Source organism: Musca domestica, unplaced genomic scaffold, assembly GCF_030504385.1.
Source record: "Musca domestica strain aabys unplaced genomic scaffold, Musca_domestica.polishedcontigs.V.1.1 16, whole genome shotgun sequence".
NCBI lineage: Eukaryota > Metazoa > Arthropoda > Insecta > Diptera > Muscidae > Musca > Musca domestica.
The window spans coordinates 6,261,021-6,274,931 of record NW_026712219.1 but is presented as its reverse complement, the minus strand read 5'-3'; the positions used below and the strand labels follow the sequence as shown (position 1 = coordinate 6,274,931).

At 34.4% G+C, this 13,911-nt stretch overlaps 1 protein-coding gene across 1 annotated transcript in view; it reads right to left on the bottom strand.

Moving 5' to 3' along the window:
* Positions 1-5,594, bottom strand: part of LOC109613818 (uncharacterized) — a 47,856-nt gene extending 42,262 nt beyond the window's left edge. The window contains exons 1-3 of the mRNA XM_059120193.1: positions 5,566-5,594; positions 4,800-5,059; positions 3,397-4,742 (exon numbers count right to left, since the gene is read on the bottom strand). Of these exons, the coding sequence (XP_058976176.1) occupies positions 3,397-4,742; positions 4,800-4,997 (1,544 nt within the window). The 5' untranslated portion in view covers positions 4,998-5,059; positions 5,566-5,594. The remainder of the gene's footprint in view (positions 1-3,396; positions 4,743-4,799; positions 5,060-5,565) is intronic.
* Between the last annotated feature and the right edge of the window lie 8,317 nt (positions 5,595-13,911).

The window sequence follows — 13,911 nt, the reverse complement described above, 5'->3', positions numbered from 1 at the left end:
GCAAAATCGTCAGGCAAAATCCCATTATTGTTGTTTTTATAAAACAACGTTTGTTTATGAGTGGAGAACGATGGTAATGTTTACCAGGGGGTAAGGCAGGGAATACCTAGGTTTCGGAAAGAGCCACCAATCCTCATCAGTTCCCTTGTTTCTTGTCTGGGATATTCTCCCCAGAAGTTATTTTAAAAAATAACTTCTATGACAAAAAACATTTTTTTTTTTACCCAAGTGACGAGATCGTAAGCTCAATAGAAGAGGAACAAAAGAATTACATAAAACTAAAATTCTTTTGGAAAATCTTCTAAATCTTACAACCGCACTTATAAACATTTACATCTTTCTCCACTTGTTATGCTTTCGTTCAACCTGAACGAAGTAACATAACCATGTAAGTTTGTTTTGTCTGTTACAACAAAAACCCCTTCGTCGACCGTGCCTGTGTCTATTAATAGAACAGTGTTTGGCTTGCTTGTTTGGGATACCATAGTATTTTGTTGTTGCAAAATCGTCAGGCAAAATCCCATTATTGTTGTTTTTATAAAAACAACGTTTGTTTATGAGTGGAGAACGATGGTAATGTTTACCAGGGGGTAAGGCAGGGAATACCTAGGTTTCGGAAAGAGCCACCAATCCTCATCAGTTCCCTTGTTTCTTGTCTGGGATATTCTCCCCAGAAGTTATTTTAAAAAATAACTTCTATGACAAAAAACATTTTTTTTTTTACCCAAGTGACGAGATCGTAAGCTCAATAGAAGAGGAACAAAAGAATTACATAAAACTAAAATTCTTTTGGAAAATCTTCTAAATCTTACAACCGCACTTATAAACATTTACATCTTTCTCCACTTGTTATGCTTTCGTTCAACCTGAACGAAGTAACATAACCATGTAAGTTTGTTTTGTCTGTTACAACAAAAACCCCTTCGTCGACCGTGCCTGTGTCTATTAATAGAACAGTGTTTGGCTTGCTTGTTTGGGATACCATAGTATTTTGTTGTTGCAAAATCGTCAGGCAAAATCCCAAATAAAATAACTTCTGGGGAGAATATCCCAGACAAGAAACAAGGGAACTGATGAGGATTGGTGGCTCTTTCCGAAACCTAGGTATTCCCTGCCTTACCCCCTGGTAAACATTACCATCGTTCTCCACTCATAAACAAACGTTGTTTTTATAAAAACAACAATAATGGGATTTTGCCTGACGATTTTGCAACAACAAAATACTATGGTATCCCAAACAAGCAAGCCAAACACTGTTCTATTAATAGACACAGGCACGGTCGACGAAGGGGTTTTTGTTGTAACAGACAAAACAAACTTACATGGTTATGTTACTTCGTTCAGGTTGAACGAAAGCATAACAAGTGGAGAAAGATGTAAATGTTTATAAGTGCGGTTGTAAGATTTAGAAGATTTTCCAAAAGAATTTTAGTTTTATGTAATTCTTTTGTTCCTCTTCTATTGAGCTTACGATCTCGTCACTTGGGTAAAAAAAAATGTTTTTTGTCATAGAAGTTATTTTTTAAAATAACTTCTGGGGAGAATATCCCAGACAAGAAACAAGGGAACTGATGAGGATTGGTGGCTCTTTCCGAAACCTAGGTATTCCCTGCCTTACCCCCTGGTAAACATTACCATCGTTCTCCACTCATAAACAAACGTTGTTTTTATAAAAACAACAATAATGGGATTTTGCCTGACGATTTTGCAACAACAAAATACTATGGTATCCCAAACAAGCAAGCCAAACACTGTTCTATTAATAGACACAGGCACGGTCGACGAAGGGGTTTTTGTTGTAACAGACAAAACAAACTTACATGGTTATGTTACTTCGTTCAGGTTGAACGAAAGCATAACAAGTGGAGAAAGATGTAAATGTTTATAAGTGCGGTTGTAAGATTTAGAAGATTTTCCAAAAGAATTTTAGTTTTATGTAATTCTTTTGTTCCTCTTCTATTGAGCTTACGATCTCGTCACTTGGGTAAAAAAAAAAAAAAATGTTTTTTGTCATAGAAGTTATTTTTTAAAATAACTTCTGGGGAGAATATCCCAGACAAGAAACAAGGGAACTGATGAGGATTGGTGGCTCTTTCCGAAACCTAGGTATTCCCTGCCTTACCCCCTGGTAAACATTACCATCGTTCTCCACTCATAAACAAACGTTGTTTTTATAAAAACAACAATAATGGGATTTTGCCTGACGATTTTGCAACAACAAAATAAATGTTTAAGTTTTGTCGAGACTTCCATATATATCTTAATCCGTTTTCAGGTTTTTTTTTGTGCACCAAATGGCGAATATCAGCCCAAATGAACTCCATTTTTGCGATTTCGACGGAATTCAGCTTTAAGCAAGTGTTTCTAATTTTGGTGAAAATTGGTTCATATATAGCTATAGCTCCCATAAGTCCCCAACAGCGCACTATGTCGCGAGTTCATACAAACGGCGGCCAAAAATAGAAAGAGTTGTCGTAGGTGGATGAAATTTTGTACAGATGCTTATTATTGGGCTAAAAAGCAAATTACAAAAATTTGGATAGATTGGACCAAAATTCGGTATACCTCCCATATATAGGGTCTTCCAAATTTCACTCTTTTAGCCTATAAAATCGTTAATATTCAACCAAATTTGATGAAAATTGGCATGTAACTTCTAATTGGGCCTATAAAACAGTTGACAAAAATTGGATTGATCGGACCATGATTTGGTATACCTCCCATACAATGGGTCTTGAAAAATTCTCTCTTTTGGGATATAAAAACGAATGTATTAACCCAAATTCGACGAAAATCTGCAGTTTACTTCTAATTTGGGCTATAAAACAAGTGACAAAAAATTGAATTGATCGGACCATGATTTGGTATACCTCCCATACAATGGGGCTTGAAAATTTCGATTTGTTGGCCTATGAAATCGTATGTATTCAACCATATTAAATGAATATTTGCAGTTTACTTCTTATTTAGTGAAATATTAAAATTGTCTGTAGGTTTACGTTTCAGAGTATTTATATTACAAAACCCTCTTTTCAATAAAACACGTTTTATTCGTATTTAATTTTTATTAATAACATAAGCTTTGAAATACACTATTCACTACATACCTCACTGCAATCATCAGATTCATCTTCTGAACATATTTCCGGAATATTTAAGTTATTTTCTTCACAAATATATGATTTAATGTCTTCCATGTTATAATTTCGGGCCAATATATTATGACTGTTCAAGGATATTACAGGGTCCGATTGTAGTATCAAATACTGAATTAAATCCCTATTTGACTCGACTCTACCACATTTTCGGGTGTGTTTCAAACGGTTGCTCCTAATTATTTTATGGCATGACTCGATAGCCTCTTCCGAAAGCAGTCCAAGAGGGGATGTACTGTACCTTACATATCCAATGCCATTAACTAAAGTTTTATGCACCGTGACTGGCATGTAATACCAAGAGAATAAGTCGATGTAAAGTTGCCATGTATCTTGAAGAAGCTTATGAAATAAATTTATTTTTATAAATCTCCCACAAGACAAAATCCGCAAAATGAGGGAAAAATTGTAAATTAATCTTCTGTCGACCCCGGTAATATCTGCCGCTACTTCAATGTTTGAAAAAAAACGTCGAGCTGTATTTCCATCATTTGATGTCCCGTAGCCCGGTTTTATTTTGTCGACAAGAAGACCTAGATTTGTTTTTAATGCTCTTCGTATCCTGATTTTATTTTCATTCACTAATATTGTGTTTCTACTATCAATTCGCCATGTCTTGACAGGTAGTTTATATGCAATATGAACAATGCACTCAAAAAACTTAATCCAGGCGTGTAAACTAGATATACCGTTCCTATAACACTCTTCGTTGACTTCTCTTTGGTATATAGATTCATCATTCATTTGTGAAGGCTTGGCGCCACATAAAACACAGGTTGCACAACTTTTATTGCCATACAATACATTTAATACAGCTCCGTCAATCATTGTTAGTTTCATGCGATGAGAAATCATAATTTCATAACTGTTATCAATGTATACACAAGCATCCAAATCTGCTATTTCTTTCTCTATGTTTTCTTTGACTTCATTTATAGTCTGTGAATTTTCCTTTGTAAAAAGTATTTTAATAGGTCTACATAGCCTTGAAGATGAGTGCCTGTCGTTCTGCCACAAGACATTTTCGTTTGTATCATCTAAAATACGCAAGGGCACAAATGAAGAAACGAACATAAATTCATCTGTTGCGTCTTCGTTTCGAAATTTTTGTTTATAGAGGCTATGACCACTGCTGCCATCAAATCCCCATTTACATTCTAAAGTTATATTATTTTTCGGACAAATTTGTAGTTTAGTTAGAATGCTCTTCGCGGTATTATCCAAAAGTGTTTGTAGAGGTACATTCATTGATGTTTCCGTCACTTCTATATTTTCTGGAATCAATTTTTTCTTAGCTTCTGCTATAGCATAATACGATGGGAAACAATTTTTATGTATAGCATTTACAGCATTTCTCATCATGTTATACTGTCTAACTGATAAATCCATATCCACGTAGAGCGCCAATGCTTTTTCCACTGAAATAATGTCCGTTTCCTTTACATTCGAAAATCTTTTTGCAGCTGTTGTTATGATGTCCGCCGAAGTAGATGCAACAAGTTCACCTACACTTCGCCTTTTTGTTCTACATGAACTTTCCTCAAAGTTAATGCGTGGTCGACCTCTTGATGTAGACTTATCAGGTTCCTAAATATTTAAAAGTTTTTAAATAATTGGTTTAATAAAAATAATCTTCAAATGTACCGAATCAAATTTAAACGTATCCATAAGAAACCAATCTTTTAAGACCATTTCTACTTTATCCCTCTTTCGATAGTATTTTTTCCACGTAGAAGACAATTTGTAGCAAATATTTTTAACCTTTATGTGTTCTTCGCCCGTCATTTTCCTTCCAATTCGATCCTCAATAAATTCTTTAAGTTTTGCCAGAACATATGACATACTTTGATCCTTTACTTCTAACCATTCCAAAAATATGTCACAGTTTTTTAAAGAGGTGGTCACTAAAAAAAGCAAATAACTCTTAGGACCGCAGGTTTCCGCAGCTAATTTTTTTATAGGTTAAAAATACATACTTTTCACAACTAAAATCAACAAAAATGTAGACTAAACTTTTTTAAACCTTTTTTTTTCTACTCCACTAATTTCAAGATTTGCTTTACAAAATAGATGAACTAAGTACAACAGGTGTTTGTAACTGTAAACACCATATGATCACTATTTACACCCAAACAAAGGTGAAGCCAAGTTTTTGACATCCCAAGTAACTAAAATAAACACTTTTTTTATAACCGTTACTTTTAATATTCAAATTATGGAACATATGAAAAAAGTGTCAATTTTCCGAAAAAAATAGAAAAATGCCGATTGCCAAAAACTATCAGATTTGAACCCTCGTACAGGCAAAACTACTTGACGTATCACTACCAAAATTCATATTATTCCTAACTGGAATGTTTTCTATCAATTCTCATCAATAAATTTGTGCTCTTATGTACTTGGTTTTTACCATTTTTGGCCGCGGTCGTGACACTGTGCAGCGTAATATGCACTCCTCAACAATGAAATTTATTACCGGGCATCAAATACTGCAGGAAAATACCTCTACCAATTTTCATTGAGATTGGTGTAGGTTTTTTTTATAGCTTCGATATACATCTTCATCCGATTTAATGGTTATTACTCACCATTTATGTAATATCAGCCCAAATTGAATAGGTTTTTTAATATTCAACCAAAATTTGACATTCGGTGCATCTCGGTTCAGTGTATCTATAGCTCCAATAAATATTATTTAATATATTCATTATCGAAGTCAAATCAAGCACCATACAGCAACGTTAATTGGGTCATAGTTTGTATGATGTACTTCACTTAAATTCCCAATAGAAAATTTTTTGTTACGGGATCTCTACTAAATATGGATAGTGGTGTAGGGTATCTTACAGTCAGCCCCGTCCTACTTTTGACCTTTCCTTCCTTTTTATACCCTCCACCTTGGAAAGGAGGGTATATTAACTCTGTCATTCCGTTTGTAACATCATTAAATATTCGTCGTAGACCCCATAATGTATATATATTCATAATCAGCATAAAATTCTAAGTCGATTTAACGATGTCCGTCTGTCTGTCTGTCCGTCTGTCAGTCAGTCAGTCTGTCTGTCTGTCTGTCCGTCTGCCTTTCTGTCTGTTGAAATCACGATACAGCCCACATTATTTGACGTAGAGCGCCAAAATTTAGCAGAGCAATTTGTATTGTCTCTAGGATAGTTGGTATTGAAAATGAGATATATCGGTCCACGTTCTGGTATAGTCCCCATATAACGGTTCCTCCCGATATTCGGTATTTTGATGATTTTTGCCACATTTTTTCACGGATTTGTCTGAAAATTGGTATTTGTTGGTCATAATGGGTTCCAGCTCCGGTGGCGAAACATTGCATGTATGGGTTCATGATTTGGTATAGCCCCCATATAAAGGTACCTCCCAATATTCTGTATTTTGATGATTTTTTTCACAGATTTATCTGAAAGTAGGTAGTTGTAGATCATAATGGGTCCCAGTACGTGTGGCGAGTCATTGTAATTATAGGTCCACGTTTTGGTATAGCCCCCATATAACGGTACCTCCCGATATTCGGTAATTTGATGATTTTTGCCACATTTTTTTCACGGATTTGTCTGAAAATTGGTATTTGTAGATCATAATGGGTTCTAGGTCCTTTGACGAAACATTGCATGTGTAGGTCCACGATTTGGTATAGCCCCCATATGAGGGTACCTCCCGATATTTGGCATTTTAATGATTTTTATCAACATTTATTCTAATGTTTCCTTTACCCTAAGGTGGAGTGTATTAAAAGTATGGCCCGGCCGAACTTAATGTTTTTTTACTTGTTTTTTATTTATTTTTTTTTTTTTTGTATAGCTTACATTCGTCTATAATTTATCTGAAGCTATTCAACGATTATTTTCTTTCAAATCAGAAGAATAATTTACATTTTGTGAGTGATATTGATATTCAAATTTGTAATCTCTTGGGAGAGGCGCGAGAGTTTCAGGGGGCTTCACTGTGCCACTGTCGCGAATATGAACAACAACTTACTATAAGTTTCTTCGTATCTTTTTCTTTTGCTACGTAGTTGTTTAAGGAATAACCTAGTGGTAATGCAAAAGTCAGTTAGTTTATATTACCAATTTATTGGTGATTCGTCTCAAACAGAACTCTATTTTTGCTGGACATTATTTTACATACACTAATAACACCACTGAACCAAAAAGTTAAAACATGTATACAATAATAAAAAACTTATATAAATTGATGCTGATATCATCACTCAATAAAATTTTATAAAGCGAAACTAGCACACCCAATCCATGAAAGTGGATCCAATATTTCCCTTTTATTTTCAGCTTCATTTTATTTTTGTGAGTGTAATAAAGTTTGGCATCGGGTTATTGTTGCTGGAGTACACTGCTGCTGCTTTTTTCAATTATCTTCTCTTTAATGTTTATACATTTTAGTGGCGTTCGGTTTATATGATTATGTGTTGGGTGTATTTTGTGTTTTTTTTTTCTGCTCCGGCTCTACCAACTTGGTTTATCACATGGTGATTTGGGTTATTATTGCAGTTCTGGTGTTCGTTCTCTGGGTAATGTCATAGCCATCGTCGTCATCATCAGCAGCAGCATCACTATTATCATTTTGTGGCGCCAAGATTTTTTAAATGTTGTAATTTAATATTATACTTGATGTCTGTGTGTGTGTTTGTTTGAGTGTGTACATTAAAAATTAACACTAATTGATTGTAGCCATTATATTACATCGATAATTTCATTGGTATGAATGAGTAATGAATCGCTTAACAAGTCTAGATAAATTATGTGACAGCGTTTTGGACCAAAGAAAATATTTTTAATTTTTCGATAACCAAGAATATGAGTTTAATAAATTATTTTAAAATGTTTGTTGGTGTTTTATGGCGGAAGGAAAATGTAAAGTAGATGGGTTATAGAAGATTTGCTTCAAATTGAAGATATTTGGGGTAGTTGAAGTATATTATTAGTTTATTATACCCTCCACCTTGGAACGGAGGGTATATTAACTTTGTCATTTCGTTTGTAACATCCCGAAATATTGGTCGAAGACCCCATTAAGTATATATATATATATATATATATATATATATATATATATATATATATATATATATATATATATATATATATATATATATATATATATATATATGTATATATATATACGGAGGGTATATTAACTTTGTCATTTCGTTTGTAACATCCCGAAATATTGGTCGAAGACCCCATTAAGTATATATATATATATATATATATATATATATATATATATATATATATATATATTCATAATCAGCATAAGTCGATTAGACGATGTCCGTTTGTTTGTCTGTCCCTCTGCATGTCACGATACAGATCACATTGTTTGAGTTAGAACGTCAAAATTAGCAGAACAATTTGTATTGTGTGTAGGATGGTTGGTATTGAAAATTGGATATATTGGCCCATGTTTTGGTACAGTCCCCATATAACTATACCTCCCAATATTCGGTATTTTGATGATTTTTGACACATTTTTTTTTCGCGAATTTGTCTGAAAATTGGTATTGGTAGGTCATAATAGGTCTTATTTCGTATGGCGAAATATTGTATGTATAGGTACATAACCCATATCAAGGTACCTACCGTGATTCGGTATTTTCATGATTTTTGACACATTTTTTCACGGATTTGCCTGAAAATTTCTATTTGTAGGTCATAATGGGCCCTAGTTCGTGTGGCGAAACATTGCATGCACATTTTTTCCCGCACTTGTCTAAAAATTGGAATTTTTCTTCGCGGATTTGTCTAAAATTGGCATTTGTGCGTCCCAATGGGTTCTAGATTAATTGGCGAAATAATGCATGTATAGGTTAAAATTTTTGTATAGCGGTACCACCCTGTATTCGGTATATTGATGGTTTTTGTCACATTTTCCCACGAATACGTCTAAAAATTGGTGTTTGTGGGTCAAATGTTTTCTTTTCCCTAAGGTGGAGGGTATTAAAGTTCGACTTGGCCGAAATTAATGTTTTTTAATTGTTCATAATAAATATGTAACAAGTTAAATAGCAGTAAGTTCAGCCGGGCCGAACTATGAATACCCTCCACAATTTAGAATAAAATTTGGAAATTTTCAAAAAATAAAATGTATTAAAAATTCTGTTAAAATCTTAAATTCCGAATATAGCTGTTATACTGGAGACTATACGACATGGACTTACATAGGCATTGTTTGCCATAAGCCATTTCCATATTCGAATTCGAAACTTAATATAAACGGTGAATATCATAATAACTTATACAGGGAGGTACCATTATATTGGAGCTATACGAAGACCTGGACCTGCATACACAATTTTCTGTCACAGGCTATAGCATCCATTACGAACTTCAAACACGACATCTGAAGCTAATTTGGTGAGTATTGAACAAAAAATGGTCAAAATACCGAATAGAGGGAGGAACTGATATATGAGGCCTATACGAAGACCTGGATATGCATAGACAATTGTCTGTCACAGACTGTAGTTCCCATTACGAACTTTAAATTCGTAATTTAAAACTACTCCGGAGAATAATGTCGCTAAAATCATCAAAATACCGAATATGGGGAGGTAGCGTTATATGGGAGCAATACGAAGACGAGGACCTGCACAGATAATTTTCTGTCTTAGGCTGTAGTATCCATTACGAACTTTGTCCGATCTACTTTTTGACGGACAATTTCGAATTTGAAATACCAAATTTGAAACAATTCCGGTGAATAATGTCGCTAAATTAAACAACAAAATACCGAATATCGGGAGGTACCATTATATGGGGGATATATGAAAACGTGGACCTACATAAACCATTTACGAACTTAACCGTCCTACAAAATAAACATGTGTGCAAAACTTTAGCCTCCTATCTCAATTCGTTCGAAAGATAGAGTGATTACAACAGACAGACAGACGGACATCGCTAAATCGACTTAGAATTTTATGTACCAAGGATATATATTCAGTATTGGGTCTGACATGAATATATCGAGGAGTTACAAACGGAATGACATATTTAATATACACTCCATAGTATGGTGGAGGGTATGAAAAATAGTGAATGATTTTTCATCAACGCCTGAGCGGCAATAATACGTAAATAACTGTCAAGTTTTTACAATAAACAATACCGTACTTTAAACAGTCGGTCATTGATTTCTGCATTCATCTGTTTGCTTTTTACAATTTTCTAAAATTAGAATAACCATTTCAATATTTGATAATATTCGCCTTCTTACTTATTCATCTCCAATATATTTGTGTCTTCCTTCTTCTGGTCTATGCGAGCAATATTTTAAGCAGAGCATATTTTCACGTGCCTAACCTAATAAAAAACACCTTTAATATTTCATCAAAATAAAAGGGGAAAAGCAATAAAAAAAATGGACAAACTTTTAATAACAAAAAATCAGTTGGATGAGTTTTAAACATGCCAAAGATATTTTGGCGTTACCACAAAAAATTTTCTTATTTTTATTTTATTTATTTATATATTAGTTTTTTTTTGCCTTTTTTTATTAGATTTTCTTCATAACCCATTCATAACTTTCACAACAGCAACACAAAAATCTTTTTATTTTAATAAGAAAAAAATGGAAATCTGACAGACATCTAGGAAATTAGCCATACTTCAGGCAAATGCGAGTACAACTCGAACAGCAGTAGCAGCATAATAATGCTTACAGCCAATTTGTGTCTGGTTTTTTGTGGTGGCTGCTCGTTGCTAGGAGCCAATAAAATATAAATTATGGTAGTCATGTACGAACGTGTCGAAATTTACAAGATTTTTGGTTGATTAAGGCAAACGGTTGTTTCTTTTATCATGCATACAATTATGAAATATTTGCTGGCTTACTTTTATTTCGAAGGAATCGTCAGGAAGAAGAAATTATAATTCGTTTGCAATTTGGTCAGCAATTGTATGGAGGGTTTCACTGCATTTTTCACTGAAACTTCTGTTAAAAGCGTGATCAAAAGTATTCATTAAAATCTATGATTTTGGATCTGAATGGCTCGAAAAACTAAAAAATTAAAAAACCAGTAAAGAAAGTCTTAAAGTCGGGCGGGGCCGACTTTATGATACCCTACACCACTTTGCTAATTAAGTAGAGCTCCACATAACAATTAAAAGTTTTTACGGGAGAATTCAATTATACACGCTATGATTATAATTATAATTTAAAGTTCAAAGGACTAAATATGCCGAAGCATTTGTATCTTTTAAATTCGGAATTGTATTACCCACTTGGTGCACAATTAATTTGAAATCGGATATAGATATATATGGGAGCTATATCCAAATCGGAACCGATCTCGATAAAATTTGGCAAAGATATTTCTGAGCTGTATTTGATATATTTCCCCGAATATCGTTGTTACGGAGTGCATACTACGGTTGTGGGTAACAAATATAACAAATCAGATGAACAGTATATATGGAAGCTATTGCTATATCTGAACCGATCTTCACCAAATTTTACATACTATCTTCTAGACTCAATTCGGTCGTAAGTGCCAAACGTCATTCCAAATAATAGACGTTTGGTGCAAAAGGTAAATCGGACGATGTTGTATATGGGAGCTATATCCAAATCTGAACCGATCTCGATAAAATTTAGCAAAGTTATTTCTGAGCTGTATTTGATATATTTCCCCAAATATTGTTGTTACAGAGTGCATATTACGGCTACGGAGGACAAAAATAAAAACAAATCGGATGAACAATATATATGGGAGCTATAGCTATATCTGAACCGATTTCGATCAAATTTGGCATACTTATTTCCAGGCATCAGTTGGTTGTATGTGAAAAATTCTATACTATTCGGTCTGATATTACATGTTTGGTGCACAATAAAATGCAAATCGGACGAAGATATATATGGGAGCTATATCTTTATTTTGAATGATTATCTCCTATTTCAATAGGGTTCGTCCTTGGGCCAAACAAATGATTTGTGCAAAATTTCATCTGGATAGGGCAATAAATGCGAACTGTACTTTGTTTACAAAAATACATGGACAGACGGAAGGACAGACAGATGGACATGCATAAATCGACTCAGAATGTTATTCTATGCAGATCATCAAAAGGAACTATGGGTCTACCTCGTTTCCTTTTGCCTGTTACAAACAAATTCACAAAGACATAATACCCTGACCACCTTGTGGTGTAGAGTATAAAAATCCGTAAAAAACTTTTGCTAAAATCTTAAAAACACCGACTATTCGAAATCGCCGTTATATTGGGACTATACGAAGGCAACTTTTGTCATAGGCCATTACAATATTCAATTAGGAAACTTGAAAAAACAATCCGGTGAATAATGTAGCTAAAATTATTAAAATACATTAAAATACTGAATATAGGGACGTACCGTTATATCAGGGCTGTACCTATACCTGCATAAACAATTTCATTGTAAACACAGGCAGAAATGGTTCGAAAAGTAAAGAAGCGACTTGATCGAAACCCGCGTCGAAGTGGCCGAAAAATGGCTCATGAGCTGAATATATCGCAATATTCCATTCGGCAAATATTGAAAACTGAGCTCGGGTTAAAGCCATTGAAATTCCAAAAAGTGCAAGAACTTACACCGCAACAGAAATAAATGAGACTCAAAAGAGCTAAAGAGTTACTTCGCTTGGCCGAATATGTTGCACTGCCGAATTTGGTTTTCTCTGACAACATTCGTTGTCAAGCAGTTTGTAAATTGACAAAATGATCGTGTTTACTTGCCAAAGAGGTCAGATGAAAATGTGCACCTTCGGTTGGCCACCAGAACTCAAGCTCCGGCCATGGTGATGGTGTGGGCCGCTATAACAGCCGATTTTCGCTCTCCGCTCGTATTAATCGACTGTGGCATCAGAATAAATGCCGAATAATATAATCTGGAGGGTGTATTAAACCCTTGGGTACGCAAACATTTTGGGCCGAGACCTTGGACATTCTAACAGGTCTCAGCACCACAGCACTCAACACGCGTCACTCAAGAATGGCTACAAATTGAGGTTTCTAGCTTCATTTCCAGCGCACAATGGTCACCAAAATCTCCGGATACCAATCCGCAGAGCAACATTCAGGCAGAGTGTGACGGCTTCATTGTCCGTTTGAAGGCCATAATTCGCCCCAAAGGTGACCAATTCGAACAAATCTAAACTTATTCTAAAATTTGATGCCTTTTCCGACATTTTTTGCTTTCACTCAATAAAATTAAAAAAAAAATTTTTGTTATGTGACTTTGTTGCATTTTTATACGCTACACCACATAGTGGTAAGGGTATTATGTCTTTCGGCATTTGTCTGTAACATAGAGAATGTTTGACCCAAGGACGAACCTTATTGAAATTGGAGATAATCGGTAAAAAATTAGATATAGCTCTCATATATATCTTCGTCCGATTTGCCTTTTATTGTACATCAAATGGTAATATCAGCCCAAATAGTATGGAATTTTCCACATACAACCGAATTAGGACTGAAAATAAGTATGCCAAATTTTGATCGAAATCGGTTCAGATATAGCTGTAGCTCCCATATATATTGTTCATCCGATTTGTTATTTTTGTCCTCCGCAGCCGTAATATGCACTCTGCAACAATAATATTTGGGGAAATATATAAAATACAGCTCAGAAATACATTTGCTAAATTTTATTGAGATTGGTTCAGATTTGGATATAGCTCCCACATATAACTTCGTCCGATTTACCTTTTATTGTGCACAAAACGTCT